This window comes from Brassica napus, chromosome C8 (assembly GCF_020379485.1).
Source record: "Brassica napus cultivar Da-Ae chromosome C8, Da-Ae, whole genome shotgun sequence".
NCBI lineage: Eukaryota > Viridiplantae > Streptophyta > Magnoliopsida > Brassicales > Brassicaceae > Brassica > Brassica napus.
This window is the reverse complement of record NC_063451.1, coordinates 37,799,794-37,826,873: the sequence shown is the minus strand read 5'-3', so window position 1 is coordinate 37,826,873 and position 27,080 is coordinate 37,799,794. Positions and strand designations below refer to the sequence as shown.

The following is a 27,080-nucleotide window of genomic DNA, read 5'->3' as shown; positions in this document are numbered from 1 at the left end:
TTTATCTTTAAAACAATGTTTAATAGGATCAGGAATGAGGCTCTACCCAATGGTTTCTAAATCTTTCCCTTAAGATATTTATGTTGGTGTTAGAGTTTTATTCTATTTTCATTTGTTTTGTCTCATGAAACATTGTTACCCCTCTTAATTGAGTTCAGACGTTTAAAAAAAATAATGTTTAATATTTTTTTTATAAGAACCTTTAATTAAGAAATTTTATTTTTCAAATTATTATCGTTTATTTTACTAATATTTGTTTATGTTTTTATGTTTTTATTTTAAAATCTATCTTTAAAATGTTATCTTTAATAATGTTTTAAGTTTAAGTTTAATAAGAAAAATAAAAAAAAAATAAGTTTAATAATTTTTTTTTAAGAACCCTTAGTTAAGAGACTTGCATTGGAGCACGTAAATTTTTGGGTCTCTTAATACAGTTTCACTTTTGCATTTTAAAAAGAGAAAAAAAAACAAAATAGCACTAAATCAAATTTTTGTTCCCAAACTAGCACTCAAGGTCAAAAGTCACAAAAATAGCACTTAATGTTTTATCAAAAGTCACAAACTTAGGATTTAGAGTTAAAGGGTGAGGTTTAGGATTTATGGTTTAGGGTTTAGAGTTTAGGGTTTAGATTTTAGGGTTTAGGGTTTAGGGTTTAGAGTTTAGGGTTTAACGTTTAGAGTTTAGAGTTTAGGGTTTATGGTTTAGGGTTTAGGGTTTAGAGTTTAGGGTTTAGGGTTTAGAGTTGAGAAATGAGGTTTTGGGGATAAGATTTCAAATTTTGAAAAATAAAAAAATTAAAATTTTCAAAAGATAAACTTAGAAATGTGCTATTTTGGTTATTTTAGTTTTTGAGTGCTATTTTGTGATATAAACTGAGAAATGTGTTATTTTGGAAATTTGTCCTTTTAAAAATATTAAAAAAATAAGAAACTCATTTAAGGTATGTGGGATAATGACGCTCTAGTCTAACCTAGCTCAACCTAGCGACAATGGTGGCTGGTTTTTTTAAAATTTATTTATTTACAAATTTGCAATTCACCATTTGTAATTTATTAAAACAGCGTGGCGGTGAATTAAAATATAACTAGATTAACATGCACGTCGTCTGTGGGGATATTTCTTCATTTTATAAATATATTTTATATTATTACAAATGTTTTAAATATATAATTTTTTATTTTGTGTTATATATTGTATAACTCTATACTATTATTGTTTATATTTTTCATTTAGCATTATTAATATATAGTGATTTGTTTAATATATTTTACTTTGTTATTAATTTTTATTACTTACTAGTATATTTTCGAGTTAGCTACCATAAAATAACAATCTGAAATAATCAAACAAAAAACCTTTTTCAAAATTATTTTTTTTCTTTAATTTATACATTTTGCAGATAATACATTTTTAAAATTTATTTATTTATATTATGGAAAAGGATATGATTAAGATGAATTATATTTTCATGTTGCGTTTAAAAATATATACTTTAACATGCATCAAGTGCTTATTTGTTCTCTTTCTTCAGTTACAAGATTTCTCCGGTCTGTATTTAAACTGTAAGCTAATGAAAAAGATCATATAACTTAGCTCTTAGTATATAGAAATAAAACCTATTGTAGAAAACAAGTTTCCAGAGTTGAAGACAAACGAAACGAGTCCTAGCAAATACAAGAAATTGAAGAACACGCTAAAGTTTAGTGATCAAAAGACTCATTCAAACACGAGTTGGCATGTTGTTGAAGCTCTAGGAGAAAGAGCCAACTCCTTTATCATCTCAAATTTTGGAACATCCGATTCAAATGACGTGATTGTTGCAGTCTTTAAGTGACGAGCATGTTTCAGAATGTAAACCACAATATCTCTCTCTTGTGGTTCTCCTGTGTACTCCAACCAGTTGAGACTTTGTAGACTTGACAACAAACATTCAGGAACAGTACTTGGTCGGTTCCAGTCGTCCATATATCGAGGCACATGACCCTGATATATCAAACACAAAAATTAGAGTGAGACTAGTTGTGCATCAGACAGTAAAAAAAGAGGGTTAACAAACAAACTTACATCCATTAAGGAGATGTCTAGTCTCTTTAACTTAGAAGAAGCATTGAGCAGCTGGACAAGTTGATTCGAGAAAAGCACTGTGCATAGACATACCTCCAGATGTTCAAGTTCATTGAAGACAAGACCATCGAGAATAGCCTGCGCACAGAATACTAAAGTTACTGACAACTGATTACATAAAATGAGTTGAATAAATGGAAAAATGATTTACCACTGAACATATTGTAAGACGCTTGACAGATGTGTTTGATCCCATAAGACTATAAATATCAGGGCAACAACAATCTACATATGCCTCGATCAGGTAAGGCATGTTCTCAATCAAACCGTAGTGATCATTATCAATATAATCCACAAGTTCGAAATACTTTAAAGAAGGAGTGTCTATCACATACTCATATAGTTCATGACCATAGGGTATATAGAGTGTCAATCTCTGCAAAGATGGAACAACAACTGTCAACTTTTGCATGGTGTCACCATATTCACGTAACCTCACCACTAGGTCTTCAAGAATTGGACAATTAGATAGAAGCCGTTGAAGAGTTTCATCATTGAGGTATCTCACCCTCTGAAGCATCAGAGTTTTCAGAGACGGAAGAGAGACCATTCGAGGAACATCCAAGAGGATATCCCCCTCCAGTTTCAAGACCACGAGCGATTTGCAGGTATACAAGTTACTCGGCAATATGTCTGGCTTCTCCGGATAAGACTCATATGATATATCCAGCTCACGTAGGCAGTGAGAAAGAGCTACTACAACCCACATGCTGATATTCTCCGGTTTAAAACGTGAATTACACAATTCAAGACGGAAGCTTTCGATATCCGGAGCTCTATGTAATGGCAGATTTCTGTCAAGGAAACACCGTAGCTTCTCGCATTCAGACTCTGAACAATCTCTATGACCGTACTCGAGTTTAGGCAACCACATCCAAAGATACTCCCACCGTTTCGACAAGATGCTAGTGGATACAGCAACTTTTGTAGGAACAAACAATATTATCTTAATAAGTAATTCATCAGACAACCCACTGATTCTGTCCATATATGAGGAGGAGACAAAACACACACAAAAAACATCTTTAAAACTAACCAAATGAATTAGAAACACTCAATAATCAAAAACAAAAGACAAAAGAAAGGAACGTGACAAAACCTTATAAAATGTGGAGAGTTAATTAAGTGATGGGTGTCTCACGAAGAACCAGAATCAGAAGATAAAATCAGAAGTGAACAGACGGATATAAAAAAGAGTAATGTATCTTGAGACTGTTTGCTTGTTCGATTGAGAAAGTATCGAAGTATATAAAGACTAACTAGCTTTTGACCCGCGCGCCTGCGCGGATGTATATTTTGTAGAATTTAATATTTTTGTTAGTTGTAGACTTGTAGGTTAATGTTTCATAGGTTATTGAGTTATGATATATTGTGTATCTTGGTCATTTTGCTAAGTGTCGAATTTTTAAATTTTAGTTGCATTCTTTTTCATTTGTACCTTTTTAACTTTTACTTTGTAAATTAAAAAATTAACTTGATTAATTTTGATCTTAGAGTAAATTAAACAATTTAGATGTTTAGTCCAAACTTAAATATTACATTAAACAATTAAATCTAAAATATTAGAGTATTTTGTTTAGATTGAGTGTGTTTTATTAAATTATACTATAAAATTTGTGTGATAAATTATTTTAAAAATGACATTTGATTTAATTTTTTTTAAACAAAAATTTCAGCAAAAATTACAAATTATGGAAAATCATACCCAAAAAAATTCACAAAAAGTATTCGGGTGCAAAATTATATATACAAAGCCCATTTAGATGAATTGAAATAGGCAATTTATTTTTGACTTCAATTTAGTGGGCTTAAAATATTAATCGAAGCCCAAATTTTTTTTTTTCCGGGAAAAGAAACAGAAACAGTTTTCTTTGTACGACTTCTTGGTTTCCGTTCTTGTAGATCTCTATGTCGGTGCCGTCCGCTTTCTGGCGATAAGTTCCATCTCAGGGGGTTGAATTTCTCTCTCAAAAGAGGAAAGATGGTTAGATCAATTGAGAACTACAACAGATTTTGCAAACAGGTATGATTTTGGAGGTTTAGGTTGAAATTATTTATCTTGATTTGTTGTTCTAGATTCTGTGTTATGATGGTTTTTAAAATCAACTGAAGGGGTCATACGAAGAGCTTTCTGTCGGATAGATATAGCACGGTCCCGGTTTAATCATGAAGACCTGTCAAGACTCACTATAAGCTCTGCTTTGTCCACGGAATGCTTCATTACAGTACTTGATCACTTCGTCAACAACTCATATATCTTTGTTCCAATGAACAGATGTTTATTAACTTTGGTCACTCTATTTGTTAAGTCAATCGATCTACTTTATCAAAGGTTAGATTCATAATCGATTATTTTGATTAAGATTCCATGAATAGTTTTCTTCCCTAAATTTTTTGATTGTTTCTCTTATGGAATGATAGATCTCTAGTCTCAATGAGTATGCCGGCAATTAACCTTCGTCTTTAGAGACATAAGGTCGTAAAGTCAAAATCAACAATTTTTAAAATTTCTGTATCTATTTTTATACAATTGTGTCAATTCTGATATTATCCTTTTTAATTGTGACGCATGTTTGAGTTGGACGTTGTGTGAAGCAATTTCTAGTAATCCAGATGCAAAGTAAGCCAGCAACCTTGGCGAACAAAAGACTTCGAATACGGTTAGTATTTCTTAGCTATCACAACTAATTCATAAGTACCAAGCAATGTAGGACCATCTTGAATATGTTGTGATTATGGAGCAGGTTCGAACATTCATACTCTTATAGACAGGTAAACTCTTCTAACCAAACTTATTATCCTTTAGAAATACGATTGGTAGTATAGTTTTACTTTAGAACTATATGAGTTGATTGGTTAGTTAGGCTCTTGTTTTGATTAGTAATAAGTAATTTCAATATACTGTCTTATAAATTAATTTTAAGAATGCATAAAAATGACATAAAAACCCAGCTTATTATTAGATAAAGAAAATTAAAATAACACAATTAAAATATAAAAAAAAACAAAGCCTCAAATTCAAAATACGGAATAAATCAAAACATAACAAAAAAAACCAAAATAAGCGAAAGGAGTTTGATATCGGATAGAAACTTCATCTTCAGCCTAATCATTCTTGATCTTCTCTTCTTTGATTATCTTGGTGCATTGTTTCTTGGAAGAAGATGTTAGGTCCTGTAGGTCACAATCATCATCCTTGCGCTTTGTTATAGGAGTTGGACACTCATCAGAGGAAATTTGATCCAACATCATGGCCTAAATCAATTTAAATTTCAAGGAATTGTTAGACACTATCATAAAGCACACACTAATAACAAATGTAAAGCATAGATTAATAAAAAAATATACTTACAGATCCAGATGACATGGTAGAAGAAGTTGTGACCATATCAGAATTAGATTGAGAGTCAGTCTGGATAGTAAGAACTTTATCTCCAGAACAAACCTCTAAAACAACAAAAGTGTCGGATCCATTTGTGACATTGTCTGAGGATATGGAAATACCAAAACAGAAAGACTTGCCGACCAAACTAAGAATATGTTCTGGTAGTATATCTGGATCTTCAATCTGATATATAGTAGAAATAAATGGGGGTTAAATCTAAACTATTATTGTAGAGAAAAGTAACTGCAAAACACAAATTCATAAAAAAAATATATACCTCCTCATATGAGCCATCCCATAATTCTTCAGCATCCACTCCAACGATGGACTTACCAACAGAGCCTAGCAACATCACATTACATGTTGCAGAGTCATCTTTCACAACCAGATGTAGCTTGAATCTTAAAAAAAAAAAAATCGGATATAGTAAGAATACTTTGATCTTGCTAAATATTTGAACTCTCAACAATTAGTTCAAGTAAATATAATCACTTACTTGGGTCCAACAGTATTGATATTAGAACGACAAAGTTCACAACGAAACATAGGCTTATCTTTTTTTGTCATCCTTCCATAATCAACTTTAGGAATCTTAAGTACACGTTTTTGGTGCCGGTTACAACCAATGTAGAACCAAGACCAATCTGTATCTATAGCTTCAATAGTACATATGATTTTGCAAATCTCCACCTAAATATTTTATAAAATCATAAGCGGATTTTTATTCAAATGTTCATAACCATAAAGCAAAACAATTACATTCGGAAAAATGGTTAGATGTACCTGATTGGCCTCAGCGACTTCTGCAATTGTTTTGATCTCAGCATCATTCCAGTTATACAAAATTCTTTTACCATCCTTCTTTCCAGACGGTTTTGGGACCAGAACAACAGAGAGATCATCATTTGACAGCCTTAAATGCATTTCAATTTGGACATTTAAAAATTAGTTTTATAAGATAGGCATGTAATAATATATAAATCATAATCATAACAGAAGCAAAACCTTTGAGTTATATTAGAAACTTCAGGGATCATTGCATTCAGGAACAATCGTGTCGCATCAAAAGCATTAGTGATTTGCAGCTCGCCTATAAAACATTAAACATAGGCTTTGAATTCAATCAAACAAAAAATAAATTAATCAACTAATGTTATAAGAGTCAAAACAAATACCTCTAAATTCCTTGATTTTTGCAAACCTGATCAAACAAATAATTGTTTGATCCTTTCCGTTTAGAGAAAACGGTTCAAGTTGCTCAGCATATGTTCCCCACAGACAGCATGCAAGATTGTTTCCTCTAACGATATCAAAGAATGATATTTAGTCAATGAAAAGAACAAAATAAAGTGTATAAGGTAACAAAAACAAAATGTTTTGAAACTAACTCTGCATCAACTAAGCGAAACAGAACCCTCTTTCTGTCTTCGCCAGAAACTTGTACAGTCTGTACATCACCAAGGTCATGAATTCTTCCTATCACGTCTGTAAGATAACAAATACAAACATAGGTAACGATGTATATCAAACGCATGTCAGTATAGTTTTAAAACAATATGAATATAACATAAACAGAGATTACCAATGAGAAAAGCTTGCTTTTTGGTTCCATTCTCAATTTCTTCATAATTAGCAAGCGATATAAAAATTCTATCATCAACTAAATCCGATCTTGATAGCACAGCGTCTTCTGCTATAACCATCTTGTATTTGTAGTTGGTTGTTCGATACTGACCACCAGCTGGAGTCACAGTAACGTGTTCAATAACTCCCCAAGAATCTATAGGTAAGACACGTTGAATCCGTTGCATGAGAGATCGTTTGCTAGTAGCATGGATCTTGTTACCCTAACAAAAACACAGTCATATTAGTTAGATTCATGACATTAGTAATACAACGAAAGGAAGAAACGTGTGTTACAAAACTTACCCATTGATCTGCTAACACCATCTCGAAAGTATCACCTGCAAAAGGTGTGTTTTGCTTCCACGAATGTAAACATTTCACTTGAATTCTCCAGTTGTCTTTGAATGGCCTGAGTTTTGTGAGAGGAACAAATGTCGTTAGCTTAGACATATTGAGGTTTTTTTTATTCTTTGATTTGATATGATTTCGATGCAACTTGAGGAGATATGTATATATAGTTGGCATATCAAATGGGATCCCGTTAGGTTAATTCATAATAATTAAATGGTAAATTTTGGTAGTTATAATTTAAACGCAGAATCAATGGCAAAATCTTTGTAAAATTATTTAATGTACATTCATAATTTTTTATTTAATAGGAAAAAGAGAATATTCGATCTTTAAAGATAAGAATTACTTGGTAACCAAGTTTTTGGCAAGATAATTATGTGATTTCGTTAGTTATATTGATCCCTTTTTTAAATGCTGACTGCGTAGAATTAGGAAAAAATATTTTGTGTTGATTTGTTTTTTAAATATCGTAAATGTAGGAATAGTTTTACGAATGGTTTGTAGTATGGAAGGAAAGAAGTTGAATTAGTTACGATAGTCTATGCAAAATCTATTTAATATACACATATACCTAAATAAGTAGAATTAGGAAAAAATATTCTGTGTTGATTTGTTTTTTAAATATCGTAAATGTAGGAATAGTTTTAGGAATGGTTTGTAGTATGGAAGGAAAGAAGTTGAATTAGTTACGATAGTCTATGCATAATCTATTTAATATACACATATACCTAAATAAGTATGTTTGGGCCATTTAGAAATTGTAAGCCCAGAATAATATAAGGTTTGTTTAGTTGATATGTATCAACGAATTAGGAAGAAAAAGAGAGTAAGTAAAACGACATAGTTTTAATAGTGGCATAGGGATGTAATATTTGTGGAACTTTAAGGAGTAAGATTTATTTGTACTTCTGCCTTAATAGTTTAGATGTATCTACATGAAGGAGTTAAATTATCAGAAGATAATAATAATGAGCATCGGAACTACCGGCTTTGTCCACGACTCCACGCCCATTAATAATGACCTACACCAATTAATCTCTCATGCATTGGTCATTGAAAGGTTCACTCACCGAAAATGTTCTAAAGTTTTTTGTGGGCTTTTTACTGGGCCGACCTTTCATTTCTCCGTTTTCGTTTTACCGCATTACATTAATGGGCTTCGTTTGGGTAATTAAACCGGTTTGCGATCTGCATAGTAACCATTCATCGTCTCGGTCTCTCTCTCTCTCTCTCTCGGTTAGTTGCTGGAGTTCTTTTTTTTTTTGATTTCTGAATTTTCCGGAGGTGGATTTGATCCGATGTTCAATCAGTTTGGTTCCACGGCGGAGACGCTGAGCAAGGCCTCAGCTGCGGTGCTCCGGATCGGCACCGACGCTCACCTGTACGACGATCCGGAAGACGTCAACATCGCTCCACTTCTGGATAGCAAGTTCGAATCGGAGAAATGCGAAGCTCTCAAGCGTCTCCTTGCTCTCATCGCTCAGGGCTTCGACGTCTCCAATTTCTTCCCTCAGGTGCTTTTGATTTGATCCCTTCGATTCAGTAGAATTCCATATCAGTCGAATGATCTAAAATTACAATCCTAGAAATATCGTAGAGCTCAGATTATGAAACCTCTTTGCACGAACTTCGATTCGCAGGTGGTGAAGAACGTGGCGTCACAGTCATCGGAAGTGAAGAAGCTGGTTTACTTGTATCTGCTCCACTATGCAGAAAAGTATGTGAAGCATATAGTATAATACTATATGCTTCTTTTGGCGTATTTGTTTGTGCATCTACATGTGTATGTGATTGTAACTTACATGTTAACTTTCATTTGGTTTCTTTAGGCGTCCAAATGAAGCATTGCTATCGATCAACTACTTCCAGAAGGACTTGGGAGATCCAAACCCGTTGGTTAGAGCTTGGGCGCTTCGTACAATGGCTGGGATTCGCTTACACGTGATCGCGCCTCTTGCACTTGCAGCTGTGGGAAAATGTGCGAGGGATCCAGCTGTTTATGTACGAAAATGTGCTGCCAATGCTCTTCCAAAGTTGCATGATTTGCGCCTCGAAGAACATGCCCCTTCAATCGAAGAGGTTTTGTCCTCTCAGTTTCCTTTTTAGTTGTTATATAAACTCACGAGCCCCCTTGAAAACATACTTTCTTTCTTTTTATGGAGTGTGACTAGGATATTTATATCATGTTAAGTTTCTGTTTTATGCATCATTGTTTGGAGTCTTTGATGTCCTTGAGTTTACTGATTTTATCTGTGAATGGTGAACTTTCATTGAGTATGGTTGGTTTTGTTTGCAGCTAGTGGGGATATTGTTAAATGACCATTCTCCAGGAGTGGTTGGAGCAGCGGCAGCAGCATTCACCTGTATCTGTCCAAATAACTTCAAACTGATCGGGAAGAACTATAAGAAGCTGTGCCAGATTCTTCCTGATGTAGAGGAGTGGGGTCAGATACTACTCATAGGAACTCTTTTGCGCTATGTTGTTGCAAGGCATGGACTTGTACGGGAATCTTTGATGTTGTCTTTACATGGTTTGGATAGTAACGGCTTCTATGAGAAGGATGGTCTAGTCAGTGATAAAGGAGATGGTGATAAGAGTGATTCGTTTGATGCTAATCTTGTCAGCCTTGTATCTAAATGTTACATTGAAGGTCCAGACGAGTACCTGTCACGATCTAATTGCGTGGATACGGTGGCATCTTCGCTTGATAGCAAAGATACCACATCTGTTGGAGATAATGAAGATGTTAAGATCCTCCTTCAGTGTACATCCCCGCTGTTATGGAGTAACAATAGTGCAGTTGTACTAGCAGCAGCTGGTGTTCAGTGGATAATGGCTCCCCTGGAAGATGTTAAAAGAATTGTTAAACCGCTCCTGTTTCTGCTTAGGTCATCCACTGCCTCAAAATATGTGGTAACCATTCTTTTATTTTTCCCGCCTATGGTTCTCTAGTCCATCCACTCCACATACGTCTGTGTAGGCGTGATGAAATGTTCTCTGAGTGTTGTTTGTTCATAATTTGTGGCAGGTCCTCTGCAATATCCTTGTTTTTGCCAAAGCAGTCCCTTCTCTCTTTGCTCCACACTTCGAAGATTTCTTTATTTGTTCATCAGATGCATATCAAGTTAAAGCACATAAGCTGGAGATGCTCTCTCTCATTGCTACCACTTCATCTATCTCTTCGATTTTAAGAGAGTTTGAGGTTATACTTTATCCTTAATAGATTATAGAACTTTTTTTGCTCATTCCGGAAAGTTTGCGTGATCATTTGGGTTCCAGTGATATAAGAACTTCTGCACCGTCATCCTTGTCCTTTTTAGCAGAAATGTTTTTTACATTACTGAATGTTTTAACCGTGAGCTTTCTCCAGGACTATATTAAAGATCCAGACAGGAGATTTGCAGCTGATACAGTTGCAGCAATTGGTTTGTGCGCAAAAAGACTGCCAGAAATTCCAACTGCATGCCTTAATGGATTGTTAGCACTAGTTAAACAAGGTATGTTATGCTTCATTTCCATTGCACTCATTAGTTAAACTCTGCAGTTAAGTTAAAGTAGCACTTACAATGTTGCAGAATCTTTTGCTGGCGATCTCGAGTTAGTGGATGGAGAAGCAGGGGTGTTGGTGCAAGCCGTGATGTCAATTCAGACCATCATAGAGCGAGATCCCCTTAGTCATGAAAAAGTATGTACATCTCATTCACTTTATTAAGCTTCTCAGACACTTTCAGAACACATGCTTAGAAGCTATTGCAATGATCTCAACTATTTTGTTGACAGTTTTGTAAATTATTTTGTGTTTGAAGGTGATAATTCAACTGTTTCGTAGTCTGGATTCAGTCAAGGTAGCTGCTGCTCGTGCAACTATTATTTGGATGGTAGGTGTCTACTGCTCTTTGGGTCATATCATTCCAAAGATGCTGACCACAATAACCAAGTACCTTGCATGGAGCTTTAAATCAGAGGCATCAGAGACAAAACTACAGATTCTTAATACGGCTGCTAAGGTATAGCTAGGGCGTTGCCTCGAAACCTCTTATTCTGAGTTCAGTTTTTCTTTTAAAGAAAACCATAGTATAATCAGTATTATATCTATACATTTACCATTTGAAGGAATAATGATTTATGAGAAAGGCCATCCACATTTGTTGTGCTATTTGAATAATCATTTTTTTTTCTCAGAAAAAAAATCAGATCCGTTTTTGACCTAATAGTATAAGAGTTTAACATCAAATGGCTTTTCTATCCTGTGAAATAATTTAGGTTTATTGCAAAATTATTAACTGCTCGTGCTTATATGTACTTTTTACTTAGGCACGTTTCAGTACTTTCTCAGAATATATTGTTCAAGACTTCTAGTTTTCATATTACCTTCATATTTACAGGTTCTAATAAGTGCAGAGGTCGAAGATTTTCAGATGTTGAAAAAGATTGTGCTTTATTTGCTTGAACTAGGAGGTTGCGACTTAAACTATGATGTTCGTGATCGAACTCGTTTCCTCAAGAAAATGCTGTCATACAAATTAGCTTGTCATGAGCCAGCGGAAGACAGTGTGGCATCACAAGAAAATATTGCTGAGCATGTTGTGGAACATGTGTTTGGAAGAAAGCTGAAGCCTTTCTCACCTTTAAACTTACACAACCGTTTCTATCTTCCCGGATCTCTGTCGCAGATAGTTCTTCATGCGGCTCCTGGATATGAACCTCTTCCAAAGCCCTGTAGTTTTGTCTTTGAAGAACACGATCAGCTGTCAGATTCTGATAGACAAAGAGAGGCGACATCTGATTTAAATGGTTCTCAGGAATCTTCTGAAACAGTGGATGAAGATGGCTCTTCTGAATATGATTCCGAATCATATAACGGTTCAGAATTCAGCAGTGATGGTGATGAAAGAAATGAAGCCAACGATGCAGCTGATCCTTTAATTCAATTTTCAGAGATTACTGTTTCCACTGACCAGGAAGAACTAAGGTCAAAAAGGGCCCTTGATCTGTGGTTAGACGAGGAGTCTAGCACTTCAAATCAAACTCCATCTGCACTAGATAGGAATCAGAGCTCTTATGCCAAAATATCCATTGGTGATATAGGAAGCAGAGTAAAGCCTAAAAGCTATACTCTCCTAGACCCCGGAAATGGCAATGGCTTGAAGATAGACTATACCTTTTTATCTGAAGTCTCCACTGCATCTCCCTTGCACGTTTGTGTAGAAGTTCTCTTTCAGAACAGTTCTACAGAACCTATCCTTGAGGTTAACTTGGAGGATGAAGAAGCAATGAATGTATCAGACTCAGCTGAACAGACTTTGGTGGGCAAAGCAAAGTGAGTTTTACTTTCATTATGCCTATAAAACCTGTTTTCTGAGCTGACATGAAAAGACAAGTTCTCATGTTAAATTTTTCTAATTTAACTTATTTTGCAGTGCATCTTACAACAATGTGCCAACACTAATCCCAATGGAGGAACTCAGCTGCCTTGAACCAGGTCAGAGCGCAAAGAGGCTTATCCAGGTTAGGTTTCATCACCACCTGCTTCCCATGAGGTTAAGCTTACACTACAATGGCAAGAAGGTTCCTGTTAAGTTACGACCTGATCTCGGATACCTTGTCAAACCGTATTCAATAACCATCCAAGAGTTCTTAGCCACAGAATCTCGGTTACCTGGAATGTTCGAGTATAGTCGAAGGTTAGAGCTCCTTTCTCTACTTAATTATAACTTCGACCAATCTCTTTTTCGCAAATACTGATTCTACTTGACCTCTCTTGGCTTTTTGGTAGGTGTACTTTCACAGATCATGTCAAAGACACAAGAATGGAGAATGGGAAAGACAAGTTTCTTAGCATCTGCGAGTCTATTACGCTTAAAGTGCTTAGCAATTCAAATCTGCACCTTGTGTCTGTGGATTTGCCAGTTGCTAACACACTTGAAGATGCAACTGGTCTGCGTTTGAGATTCAGCAGCAAAATCTTGAGCAGTGAGATCCCTCTTTTGATTACCATCACAGTCCAAGGTAAATGCAATGAGGATCTCAACTTAACAGTTAAGATCAACTGCGAAGAAACGGTTTTCGGTTTAAACCTGTTGAACAGAATTGCTAATTTCATGGTTGAGACGTCTTCTTCAGCCAGCTGATAAATCGAATTTTACTTCTTTTTTTTGCTATATACTATGTCACCACCATGTGGTGAATTTAATACGTTGCCAAACTCTTTTTTTCATAACATTTTTAATTTTGATACTTGTCTGTATATTTTATTCATTACATATTATTGTTTTTGATTCAAGTCAAGTGCATAAGCAAAGTTTAGTGTATATGATGCTTACGTAGAACGTATCATGGTCCATGGACCATGACTTTGACAATGAGTTTATAGTCGGTGCCAGAGCTAGGAAACCCCGTCTCTCTATTTGAGTTTCTCATTCCATTAGGGATTTCTGGATATCTATACTGTTACAAATGAAGAATTTTTAAAAAATCTACTTAAACAAATTTGTTGAACTATTTCATCAGACTTAACTATTTTTTTTGGTTTTACCTTATATTTCTCTAACTATATTAATACTTTACATAATTTAAATGAACTTATTTATTATTTCCCATAATCTATTATCTAGTTACTCTAACAGTAAATCCCTATAAATATATGACAGATTATTCAAACATGTTTACATATGACGTGATCATTGCCACATATAATTCTATTAATAGTATAAAATTTTCAATGGTTTAGTTATGTTTAATATATGTTGTAATTGAGAATCCTCTGTTATATAACAATTTTTTTTCATTTTACGTGAATTGGAAACTACACATTCTTATATATGATAATATGAACTAAATGATTAATCTCATCATAAAAATATCAAATGGGTCTAAACGGGTTGGAGATTTAAATGGAATTAGTAAAAAAAGACTGGTTTAAATAGAACATATTTATTTACTTCAAAAATGTAAAATATCTTGCGCTTTAAATCGGGTAGTTTAGGTTGTTTCGAAAAAAAATATAGGATACATAATTAACTATTAAATATTTGAATAAAAAATATTCGAGTCATTATTTTTTTTCTTTTGCATAATTTCGTTTATAAATAGTATTTTTTAGGATATTTGGTTATTTAGAAATTAAATATAATTAATATTTGTAGGTATATAATTTGTATTTTAAAAATTTAAGTATTCATTTGGTTCTCAGTTCGGTTTCTATTTTTCGGTTCCAAAGATATAGGATATGCTCGGTTATTATGAAATTCAACTTAATTTTTTTTTTTCAGTTTGGTACGGTTCAGTGTACCCGGGTAAATCTACTCAAATGTATACATTATTTTATATATAAATTATAAAAGAAAAAAATATTTAATTTCAAAATAAATCTGCGCTTTCTAAGCGCGGATCAAAATCTAGTTTCCTTTAAAATAACACAAATATCAATAATTAAATGATGATGTCTATATGTTCATTTACTTACCTCGTTAATCATGAATAATGAATGCCTAGCTAGATAAATCATAATACTAATAGGATCTACAGATTTATAATGATCATATTAACATTGCAGTTGTCAATGCGATACTACATGCTTCACGGACTCTATGGATTACTACTGCGGAATGGGACATACTGTTCGAACATCAGCATCTATTTCAGGTCATAAACGCGATGTTGATTCCTACTGAGATGGAAGGTGTGTGGAGGGTTGATAACGGGTGGATGAGGGAACATAATTTGTTGGTACACTCTTGTTTTAAAAGAAGAATTGCTCAAAATGGGGAAAATTTAACATAAGGCTTTTAATTGGGCAGAAGCTCGAAGGTTTTCAAATTGCACTATACAAAAGGGTGCACGACTCTGATTTCATAATAGAGTTAATAAGCAGGGGTGAAAATATAGCATTAAAGAAGATCTCCATCTTCTCATAGATGAACCATGTCTTGAAGGTCAGTAATAATGGATAATTAGTTTGTTACACTGAAATGAGGAAAAACAAACAAACTAAGAAGGCCAATAAAATGCTAAGATGTGGAGGATATGGAGAGAATGAAATTAGTAAGTTAATTTTATACATCTATTAACGTTGATTATGCAAAAAACTTGTATTTGGAGATAATATTTGTTTTAGATCTATGTAACTTATTTTTGGAAATATTGTTTTGTTCTAAATCCAAAACATTTAATTGGTTTTTGGAAATAAACTTTTTGTTTTAAATCCATGTAACTTAAAATAAAAGATTTCTAAATCATATATTTTATTTAGTGTTTTCTTATTGACTCGTTTTTATTTGAACCATTTAATTCAACCACTATGACTATTATGTCTCTCATGTTACATGATTCTCTGCTAATATTTTGTTTTGAATATAAATGTGTTGGCACCTTACAATGATTAGTCCATATCAATTCATGCATGCTTAGAATAACTTTTAAGCTGAGATACAACAAGTTTTTATATATCAAAGCACTCATCAACGTTGTTTTTCGTCGATTGCATTAGTTTCCTCGTGGACTGCTACTTTAGGTTGAACTGAAATTTTGAGTTATGATGCTTATGAATTGTTATCTTGGAGTGTTTTTCTTGTTAGTCTTTTTCCTTAAATCATATATGTTTTCTTTTAGTTGTTTGCGATTGTTCATGTTGTTGTTTTTCTTGTAGGATCCTAAAATTCTGATTTTCAAACCTTACATAAACAAAAATTAAAGATTTTATTTCAACTAGTGACATATTTCTGCTAAATTGTACTTAAATATTATAAACAATATACATTTTGTTATCAATAACTTTTTTACATTTGCTTAGATGTGAACATTCGAGTACCATTTGGTTCGATTCGGATCCTTGAGGGTTTGGGTCAGTTCAGATCTTTACGTGTTTGGTTCGGGTTTGGGTTCAAATAACTTATTTTTTTTTTCAAAAATTAAAGTTCATATATACTTTAAATTTTTCAAAATCTAAAAATAAAATAATATATAACATATAAATTTGAATAATGTATGCCAAAATACTTAAAATTAACATAAAAATTAGTTTAGCTTAAATATTCAGATAGGAAATCAGTAGATATTTTAAGTATTATAAGTATCGTTTAGCTATTTTAAAATGTAGTTATAACTATTTGTATATATTTCTAAGTATTATGGACAACTTAAAAATGTCTTATATATTTTGTATATTCTTCTAGATATTAAATTAAAAAATAATTAATATATTTAAGTATATAAATCCTGTTCAGATATATTCGGAAAAATATTTCGGTTTGAATCGGGTTCGGTTTCGGTTCTCTAAATACCAAAATTTTGAACCCATTTGGATATCTAACCAATTTTGGTTAAAGTTCAATACTATTCTTTGGATCGGCTTTGGTTCGGTTTTTTGGATTCGATTTTTTTGTCCAACTCTATATTTTATTGTGAAAACATTTTAAACGAAAATGATGATGGTTCATATTGATTTTGGGTATGCAATAATTTTTAAACCAAAACACATTTTACTATGTATGTAGCTCATTTAGTTAATCATTAAAAACTGTTTTAAGGTCATTTAAGAAAAAAAAATGGGCTGGACTTAAAAAAAAGTTATCATTTCCGATTGTCAATCGATACTTCCAAATATTTTATGTTGGTGTTGTGACGAATAGAAATGGGGTTAGGGTTAGGAAATCATATTTGTTGTGAAATCCATGTTCTCGCTAGATTATTCCAATAACTTCTAAATCAATCTTAGTTGTATCGATCTCTTGTAAGATTTTTGAACAATATTAATTAATAAAATTTTGCACTTGTTAGAGTAATCAATTGTTTCTCAATTAATTTTTTTTTGACAGCTTTTTTTTTGACAGCATTGTTTCTCAATTAATATATAGGAGATTATAGTAATCACATAAAATCAAAACAATACCTCTTATTCATTTACAGTATATTTATGGTAAATAAATCAAAATAATCATTTTATTTATTTATATGGTATATAATTATATTTCAAAGATATTGACATAATATTGTATTTTTAATATAAATATTTATTATTCAGACTTCTTACTCAGATGGTTTTATTAACATTTATATATTTGATATAACAAAAAATTTAAAACATTAATCTCAAAATTTTCGATGTGGTATTTTTTGATGCAAATTTCAAAACTAAAATATTAATGTCTCAATACTCTTTCAATGCAAATTTAAAAATTAAAATATTAATGTATTTTTAAATGGTACATAGTTTAATTTAAATGGTATTAATATATATATATATATACTATTTAATATGAATATCTATTAAATAAAAATTCATATTAATATGATTGTATGATCATTTGTATCTTGTTAAAACAAAAAAAAATTAAGCCATTGATCACAAAATTTTCAAAGGGATTTTTAACATTTTTGTAATTTAAAATCGTTTTAAAATTTTTAAAATATAACATATAAGAAAAAAATCTATTTTTTTATTATATGGTTAATGTGATTGTTTAATTTCTTTTAATAATATTTTTTTGTCAGCAACATACAGACTCATATAGACTTTGCAAACCAAATTGTTAGCTACGCATTCATGTGGACAACAAACGATATTTGTAAATTATGCGCCCGTGGTATATGAATAATCTCTGAACTGTTGAAACTTGTCTTTAAGTTCTTTATGTCTTCCAAATAACTTGCAAATGCTGGTCATTCTTCTGGTTCTGAAACCCTCTTCAATAATTGAGAACAATCCGTTTCAAAAGTGACAGAAAACTGTCTTAGGTTTCTAATACATTACATTGCCCAAATGAGAGCATCTATCTCCGAATGAAGTGGCGACTGACTCACTCTTGTATTTCTCGCTCCCATTAAACCATCAGAACCTTCCAGTGTGTTATATCACCCTTGTCCTGAAAACATTTCCTGGTTTTTCCATGATCCATCCGTAAAAAAAATCTACCTGGGATAGACGATACTATTGTTGCTACTGGTAATCAATTTTGATTGATTCCATGTGCATGTGAAGTTTGTGCATCAACCCAAAGTAATGATTTTGTTTCCGCCAATTTAGGAGTATCTCTATGATCAACATCCACAGTGCTATACACTTTGTTGTTTCTTCCTTTCCATATGTACCATAAAATCCAAGCAAATTGATGATTTTCTAATTTCGGGGTAACCCTCCAAAATAAATTATCAATGTTTACAAACAATGACTCTGTAGGAAATATGTATGGGTTTGATGGAATTCTGGAGAGTGCCCAAACCTGAACCGATGGTGGGCATTCAAAGAAAACTTGATTTATGGATTCATCGGGTGCTCCACATCGTGCACAGATTATATCCCTTTATAATCTTCTTTCCCTTAAAATTTTCTTAACCGCTATGGATCTTGATACCAGTTGCCATAAAAAATGTTTCATCTTAGGTGGACATTGTACCTTCTAGCAGTGAGCCTTCAGTGGAATCACCGAAGGACCATACTCTGGTAGTGTTTTCTCTCTATTCGGGTACACTCATTTTACTTGGTATCCAGATTTAACTGTATATTTCTCATTAGTAGTAAAATGACATCCATCTCGATCTACTGTTGGAACTTTACTTGATGATATACTTTCAATTATTTTCGCATCTTGAGGATCCACCAGAGTCCGAATGGTCTGTAAATTCCATGATCTTGATGTTTCATTGATGAATGATTTCACTGTAAGGTCCGCGTAAAGAGAAAATGAGAAAGAGTGCAAAAATTGTTATCAAATCTTTATTATTCATAATCATTAATTGTCATATATATGTTAATCATATAGGTAACTTCATAGCTTTTATTTAAGGAAAGAATACACGCTTATTATATTTTGGGTTAATATAATGTTCCCTAGTAATTAGATTTTGGACCAACATTTTTTCAATTGATTTTTAAACTACCACGTAAAATTAATTGGCATTTTAATTAAGTAACAACTCAGCAATGCTCTTTTGTAATTATTACAAACTACATGTTACCATTTTTTAAATGTTTCTCTATTAATATATAGAGGATTGCCCACAAAATATTTCATATCCATTTTTTGGAAAAACATTTGCATTATAAAACCAGAAGATAAGAAATCATAAACAACGATGAAGAATGCTGAATAAATCGATATATAGATTTCGCATATAGATTTCATTGTTGTGTTAAAACTATTTTTTGTGAAATTTTGAATAGTTTGGTGATGTTCACACTAAAGATAAAACTTGGAAAATAAAATTAGGCAATTGAAGAAGAAAAAACTAATAAATCAAAATTTTAAAATATTACATTATATTTATTTAATGTATTTAATTTACTTTAATATTTTGTAAATTTCAGACTGCATAGAACAACTCCAATAGAGATTTCTCAAACATAGTATTTTAGCTATATGTATCTATAAATATTTATATTTTATTAATGAGTTTTCAAAATCATAAGAACTCCTTAGAATATTTCATTTGATTATTTTCAGAAGGAGATTTGATGATTTTGAGAACATCAAACAATATTTGATTAAAATGTTTTACTTTATATGCTAGAAATCTTGTGAAAACCCCTCATTGGGATTACTTTATATTATAAGTATTTTATGTGGCAGGCGCAGAGTCATCTTTGGCTCAGCGTTTTACACTTTCTTCGATACTGAAATTAAATACAACGAGATTCATTCACCACAACACACAAATGACATTCAATATGTGTTCAGAGTTTTTTTTTGTTGAAATTAAGAAATGCTTAATGTGTTCACACTAAATGTATAAACGAGCAATCTAAAGGAGAAATCAATCAAACTGGCTATGCTTCCATCCACCAAACTCTTCTCCATCCATTCCTCTGTCTTGCTGAATATTCCCAATAAAAATAAATGAAAGAGCTTCAATAAGATGGTAAATAAAGTTTGAAAAAGTAGATTAAGAAAAATAAAGAGTAATAATGGACCATAACAGAGTAAGAAACTCCAAGGAGAATCTCGCCGACAAATGAGAGATCGGTGTCAACAACGTTGTACTTGGTCGGCCTTAGCTCAGCCGTTCCTTTCTCCACTCCCATTTCCAATAACTCTTTCACATATATTCTGTTTATTCATTTTTATTCGCACATAGTATTATTGCTTTTATTCCAGTCAAGTGCATAAGCAAGTTTAGTGTGTATATCAGTATATACATGATAATGATACTTACGTAGCTTCGCCGATGGGATCGTCGGCGGAGAAAGTATCATGGTCCATGACTTTGACGATGAGTTTGTAGTCGCCGCCGGAGCCAGGAAATTCTGCTCTCCATTTCAATTTCTCATTCCATGTTGGATTTCTACCTCCATCTTTTCCATTAAAATAACACAAATATCAATAAAATATCTAGTATATATGTGATCATTATATTGTATTGACACATTATTCTTTTTATCTTATTTTCAGAAGGAAATTATAGTATTTAGTAAACGTCTTTATGTAAGTTATAAGAGGAAGTTTGGTATATTGATAAGTAGTTAAAATGAGGTTGGCCAGACAGCAATTTTTTCAAGATTTAAACCGTACAAGAAAAGAAAACTTACAAGTTACCACTAAATTTTGCAAATACTAAATAGCATAACGACGAATAGAAAAATAATAAAATAGGATTAACAAATGTTAAATGATCACAGAATGCTCACGAAACAGAAACACAATTAGTAAAAAAGTGTTTTTGTAGATTATCTGATTAAGTGATTAACTAATGACTTCATTTGATCAAGTTTATACATGGCTGGTTCAAAATCAAATACCACAAACTTTATAAAGAACTACAACCATTATATATTACTGTTATTAACACAGAAAGCCTACAGCCATTATATGTGACAATCAATTTGTTTTCCTCCAAGAAAAGATATTAGCAATTTGTTTATTTCTTAAGTCCTAGTAATTTTTAAAATAATAATACTATTCTGATAATGATGGAGAACCAGTCTGGCGCATGAAACGAGAGAAGTCAATCTAAAAAGACGAATAAAAAGCTGAGATCTGGAGTTATATGGAGAGAATGTAATACGTGAGTTAATTTTATACCTTTATCAACACTGCTTTTGCGGGTTTGTCCTTTGTAATGGATCTCAACATACGGATCTATCTTACCTTCAAAGGAATTAACATCAAATTATGTCAAAATTAAAAGCCAAAAACCAACAGAAAGAAAGAGATGACAAATCTGAATGAGAGAAGAGAGAAATTAACAATTTACCAAAAAATTCAGATCGTTTGAGACCTTTCCCACTGATCAGATCAACCTCTAGGATTCCCACAGCCATCTCCGTCTCTGGAGAGCTTTTCAAAAGAAATATTGGCTTTGTTTGAAGTTTTCTAAACCAAAAGAAAAGAAGATGAAATCTTGTGAGACATAATGAACAAGTGGTTGTGTAAGAGAAAGTCCTTATATACAGAATTGGTTCACATTATTTATTACTATTCTTTATTTATTTTCGAATTTCAACACAACCAGCGTTGTGGTTCCAAAGACTTAAACCAGACCGAACCAAACCATTATGCAGAGGAGGGAGGCGCCAAACTAGGCCTGAGCATAAAATCTGGAACCCGAAATCCGAACCAAATCCGAACCGAAAAATCCGATCCGTTATCCGATCCGAAATGTAAAAATACCTGAACGGGTCTTGTAGGGTGGTACAAAAATTATCCGAACCCGAAGTGTTATTAACCGAACCGAACGAGTAACCCGAAAAATCCGAAATTAATAGTCAATATAAATATTTTGAAATATATATAAGTATTTCAATTATTAAATTCAATATTTGTGGTAATATGATATATAATAATAAATATTAAAATCTTAATAAATGCTTTAAGTACACAATTAGTTATAAATAAATATTTTATAATTTGCTCATTGAAATTAAAAGTCTACTCTCTATAAGACAATACAAATTGTTTACAAATGATGTTGTTTTCATGCTTGATTTAACATTTTATTGTTATTTTATCAATTTTACGTGTGATAGATTAATTTTTATTTAATTTAGATGTTTTTCTTTATGTTTTGCTTCAAAAACTTTGTTTTTTACTTCGGTTATATCCAAACCGAACCGATATAACCTGAATCCCTACGATATATGATTACTTTGTGGGTTTTAGGACGCAATACAATTTTGAACCGAACCCGAAGTGTTATTATCCGAACCCGACACGTACTAATAAAATTTTAGTATGGGACCTAGGAGCGTAAATCCAAAAACCCGAAAACCCGATCCGAACGCCAATGGATACCCGAACGCTCATGCCTACGCCTAACTATGGTATATGGTCTGCTCAACCAAACTAAATGACCTTATTAACCCCTATTTTGGGTACCGGTTTGACGTATGAGATGATTGGCTCCTTGAAAATTGAATCCTAACCAACCAAAAGAAGAACCGAAAGCCTTGGGACTTTTATCCAAAATAGACCTAAGAAACATCATAATGTCTTCTACTTTCGAGTGCTTAAATGAAAATATCAACATCGTCGACGATCTTGACTTTTAAGTTGGAGAACTCATAGGAAAGAAGACGAGGGTACATTGAAAACGTTTCTCTTATCACTGAAGTATTCATTATCAGATATACTCTTCAAGCGTTGCTGCATAGTATTTGGAGGGAGCGCAATGCTCGTCGGCATAGAGAGCAACCAAGAGATGAATTGTTGCTGATTAAATGGGTTGATAAAGTGATAAGACCGAAGCTTTTAGCTGTGAAAGGGAAGAGGCAAAAATACTTTGAGGAAGGTTTGAGTGTGTGGTTTGGCTCAAGAGTTACATGAGTTTTCTTTTTGAAGTACAGAAAAGTAGAGATTTAAGAGTTTCTTGATTTGTAAATGGAGATCAAAATAGTAGCACTTGATGTAATTAAAGTTTTGATTGAATAAATTTTACATTCATTCAAAAAAAAAATGTTTCTCAAAATAAAAAGCTTAACCAAACTTCTTCAAACAAATATTAAAAAATAAAAACTCACAAATTGAGAAAGATCTCTAGTATCATCACATCACAGCACAAATATCTTTTAGCAAAGCCAGAGAAAGGAGTTTTTTGAGGACACATAGACCACAACTAGAGAAACAAAGCCCCATAGAGAGTTGCACCAAGTTCTTTGGTCTGAGAGATGGAGACTGCTTTTTTTTCTTTTTTTTTGGTAAAATAATGGATGGAGACTGCTTTACTCTTGGAGATGCCTCCACAGATCTGGACCTCGATCCAGATGGCGACCTTGATACTGATCTTCCCCCCACGACGCCTTTCTTCTGGTTCATACCCAGGTGTCCAAACACTGACTCTTTCACATACTCTCTAATCAGACAGTGATGATGTCTCACTTACTCTCTAATCTCATCCTCTCCATTTTTCTCCGGCTCTGCAGCAGATCCACCTTCATAGCCAGGGGAATAGGACCTGCGACTGTATTTTCCATCTTCTTCTCCTCGAGGATGACCTCTTGGTGGCGACCTTGGATGTTCCTCATGTCTTCTCCTTGGAGATGCTGAATAGTCTGCTCCTCTTCGTCTTGGTGCAGGAGAATAAGACCTGTAATACCATTGTGCAGATCATATTAGTCTTCAGAATGATGTAAGAAAGTTAGAACATTCAAATATTATCATTTTGTTTTAAACATTGAATACAAAATAATTTTTAAAATAACATTGAAAAATTTAATAATGATTGTTAAACATAATACTTTCGAAGGGTTGTATCACTTTGACATAAGTGTTTTCGATATGTTTTATTCATAATAAAGTTTAATATCTTATTTTTCATCTTTAGTGTTTCTCTTGTAACTATATCAGTTTTTATAAATATTTTAAAATAATTATATATTTTCATATTTTATAAACATGTAATATGTAATCATTTTAAATTAATATTGAAAACTTAATATTAACTTTTCTCCGCAGGGTCCAAGTACTAGTATCAATAAAACAAATCAAATTTGAAATTCACAAGTGTCAGAGTTTTGAGTTCATCCAGATTTACTTTCATATTGGCAATAAAATTATTTATAAGAGGACTCACCTATAATGAATAAAGCATTTAACCAATTACAAGACTTGAACAATACTATTACTGAGGATCTGGAAAAAATATCTGAAACAGAATAATGATTTCATTCGGTAGAGCGTAACTTCTTCACACTACCGATTGGGTGACTAAAACTCATATCTTACGAAATTTCTAAATACTTTTTACTTTTCGCCAAAAATGCTACAAAGTGCCGTTTGGAAAACGATTGAACCAACCTCAACGCAACAAAATGTCCACCGGCACAACACACCACCCATCCATCCTCCACCGCCGCCGTCTCTTTCGTCATTGCCATGCTTGGCCCGCCTCCCAAGAAGCTATCACCTAAACCTCTCTTGGGTCTCAAAACACCTAAAATCCCTCGTTAGCTCAACAGGTTGCGATCCATCCTCCACAAGAAGTCCCTCTATGTCCAATGTCTTACCAGCCGGAATGTATCTAATAAGTGCTGGAGAGTATATTACAGAAAGAAGATAAGAGAGGGGAAGGCAAGAAGATCTGCGGATCAACATGAGAAGGACGATGAGTGATCATTGAAGCTAAAGATCATAACGGCTGTGGCAGGAGTTTGTTACTAAACCGTTAGAGTTGAAGAGCATTTGGAGTAGTATAAATATTGTGAGCTGTATTCATTTGTAAGGTGGCTTGTATCTGATTTGTACGTTGGGCTCTTAAGCAATTGCTTTTGAGATTGGGCTTAGTTTGTATTTTACAGACTGAGTATTGTACGTTTGAGGAAGAAATACGAATACAATATCTTGTGCTCTATCATTTGGTGCGGTGAGCAGATCGGATTACGCTATCCCGACGATGACGACGAGATCAGTCGCGGCGGTGGAGCAGCAGCTCGGTGAATTGGCGCAACGAATCGAGATTCTAGATACAACGGTGGCGAACTGAACCGGAAGATCGATTGTTTGGATGAACGCATGAACACGATCGTCGCAACATCTCAAACGAATACGCACTCGATTCAAGCTTCGATGAAGGCTTCCGATGCAAAGATCGATCGATTGGAGGCATCGATGCAATCTCTTATCGCGTCTCTGCAGCAAAATCAACATCACACAACTCACACTAAGTCAAGCGGACCAAGTCAGATTCAATCGAGAATCCATCAGCCAGTTCAGGTACAAAATACTAATCTGGAACGTAACCGGGGTGACACTGAGTTAGGTTATCGACAGTTAGATCGTACTGATGAGAATAGAAAAGGTTTATACAAAAAATTGGAGATGCCTACGTTTTTGGGACATAATCCTTTTGATTGGATCGTGAGGGCAGAGCGATACTTTCGAGTGACTCAGAGCAGTGAGGGTTATAAGATGGAACTGGTTTCATTGAGTTTAGCAGAGGATGCACTGTGTTGGTTCAACTATGAATTAGAGTTCAGGCCGTTCAGGGATTGGGGTGAGTTCAAGAGAAGCTATTATCACGTTTCGCTGATTCATTTGAGAAGACTCCTGGGAAACAATTGTTTGGCATTCAACAACATGGTTCAGTGGCAGAATACATTAAAGAGTTTCAAGAACTAGCATCACAAGTGCGGGTGGCTGAGGAGAACTTAATTGATATTTCTACAATGGGTTGAAGCAAGAGTTAAAAGAGGTTATTAAGTTGAAGGAACCTCACACTCTACCAAAGCATATTGAAGCGATACTGAAGATGGAAGATAGTGAGTTTTGTAGACTGCTTACCGTGATGAAGTCTCAAGATCAAAAGAGTGAAAGACAAATAAGTAACAGTACAAGCAAACCTTCTTCAACATATGTGTCACAATCGTGGAAACCAAAGCAAATGAATGCTGACACAGGACAAAAACAAGTACAGAAGCAAGCACAGCCGAGGGTGAATGAGAAGAGTAATCATCCTATCAAACTTTCATATGCCGAATACGACTATAAGCGGAAGAATGGTTTATGCTTCAAGTGCCCTGAACGATGGTCAAAGACACATCTTTGTAAGAATAAGCAGTTGCAAGTGATGGTGGCTGCTCAAGACTGTGAGTTGGAATTGATAGAAGAGGAATTTCATGAAGCGTGTTAGGGAATAGATAGTACAGAAGTGATGGAAATATCTTTACATTTATTTTTTGGATGGTTGTCTCCTACAACAACAAAGATCCGTGGTAAAATTGGAAAAACTTCAGTAATAGTGTTGATCGACAGTGGTGCTACGCACAATTTCATATCACAGGACATTGTTGAGAAAACACATATTGAAACATCAGCTCACAATAACTTCACAATTTTGGTGGGTACGGGTATTTCATGAAGCGTGTTAGGGAATAGAGCAGTAAATAAAGCGACGATACCAGACAAGTTTCCTATTCCGGTAATTGATCAGTTACTGGATGAGTTGAATGGTGTAGTCATCTTCTCTAAGTTGGATCTACGATCAGGTTACCATCAGATCCGAATGGAAGAGGCTGATATTGAGAAGACAACTTTTAGAACACATCAAGGACAATATGAGTTTGTGGTCATGCCGTTTGGACTGAGTAATGCTCCAGCAATGTTTCAAGCTCTGATGAATGAGATATTCAAATTGTTTCTCCTAACGTTTGTACTAGTCTTCTTTGA

The 27,080-nt window shown here is 33.4% G+C and overlaps 3 protein-coding genes across 4 annotated transcripts; 1 reads left to right on the top strand and 2 right to left on the bottom strand.

Annotated features, from left to right (window-relative positions):
* Positions 1 to 1,579: 1,579 nt before the first annotated feature.
* On the bottom strand, positions 1,580 to 4,847 carry LOC106395688 (FBD-associated F-box protein At4g10400). Its single transcript, XM_048764666.1, is given in 2 exon segments — positions 1,580 to 2,203; positions 2,277 to 4,847. Coding segments are annotated over 2 exon segments (1,323 nt in total). The 5' UTR covers positions 3,114 to 4,847; the 3' UTR covers positions 1,580 to 1,717.
* On the top strand, positions 4,724 to 13,771 carry LOC106396408 (AP3-complex subunit beta-A). The gene is made up of 13 exons (XM_022700051.2): positions 4,724 to 4,785; positions 4,870 to 4,897; positions 8,798 to 9,001; positions 9,128 to 9,204; positions 9,317 to 9,566; positions 9,784 to 10,401; positions 10,517 to 10,690; positions 10,859 to 10,985; positions 11,064 to 11,173; positions 11,295 to 11,495; positions 11,874 to 12,808; positions 12,909 to 13,172; positions 13,265 to 13,771. Exons 1-13 carry the CDS (start codon positions 4,739 to 4,741, stop codon positions 13,617 to 13,619), a joined length of 3,390 nt encoding a protein of 1,129 aa, XP_022555772.2. The 5' UTR covers positions 4,724 to 4,738; the 3' UTR covers positions 13,620 to 13,771.
* A 6,328-nt stretch (positions 13,772 to 20,099) lies between these two features.
* Positions 20,100 to 21,873, bottom strand: LOC106394420 (16 kDa phloem protein 1). Of its 2 annotated transcripts, none has more exons than XM_013834993.3 (5): positions 21,676 to 21,873; positions 21,504 to 21,569; positions 20,638 to 20,776; positions 20,396 to 20,531; positions 20,100 to 20,298 (listed from the first exon to the last, which is right to left on the bottom strand). In XM_013834993.3, the coding sequence occupies exons 1-5, from the start codon at positions 21,740 to 21,742 to the stop codon at positions 20,239 to 20,241; spliced, it is 468 nt and encodes a 155-aa protein (XP_013690447.1). In that variant the 5' UTR covers positions 21,743 to 21,873; the 3' UTR covers positions 20,100 to 20,238. The 2 variants fall into 2 exon arrangements, with proteins under 2 accessions (XP_013690447.1, XP_013690448.1); XM_013834994.3 differs by having other exon boundaries at positions 20,402 to 20,531.
* Between the last annotated feature and the right edge of the window lie 5,207 nt (positions 21,874 to 27,080).

What these genes read in the sequence shown, in the direction of transcription:
- LOC106396408 (XM_022700051.2), top strand. Translation starts at nt 4,739, where the DNA reads ATGCAAAGTAAGCCAGCAACCTTGGCGAACAAAAGACTTCGAATACG. An exon ending in TCTCCAATTTCTTCCCTCAG is followed by an intron (nt 9,002 to 9,127) that starts GTGCTTTTGATT and finishes TTCGATTCGCAG; the next exon opens with GTGGTGAAGAACGTGGCGTC. An exon ending in ATCCCCTTAGTCATGAAAAA is followed by an intron (nt 11,174 to 11,294) that starts GTATGTACATCT and finishes TTGTGTTTGAAG; the next exon opens with GTGATAATTCAACTGTTTCG.
- LOC106394420 (XM_013834993.3), bottom strand. Translation starts at nt 21,742, where the DNA reads ATGGCTGTGGGAATCCTAGAGGTTGATCTGATCAGTGGGAAAGGTCTC. An exon ending in CAAAAGCAGTGTTGATAAAG is followed by an intron (nt 20,777 to 21,503) that starts GTATAAAATTAA and finishes TTAATGGAAAAG; the next exon opens with ATGGAGGTAGAAATCCAACA. An exon ending in GATCCCATCGGCGAAGCTAC is followed by an intron (nt 20,532 to 20,637) that starts GTAAGTATCATT and finishes ATGAATAAACAG; the next exon opens with AATATATGTGAAAGAGTTAT.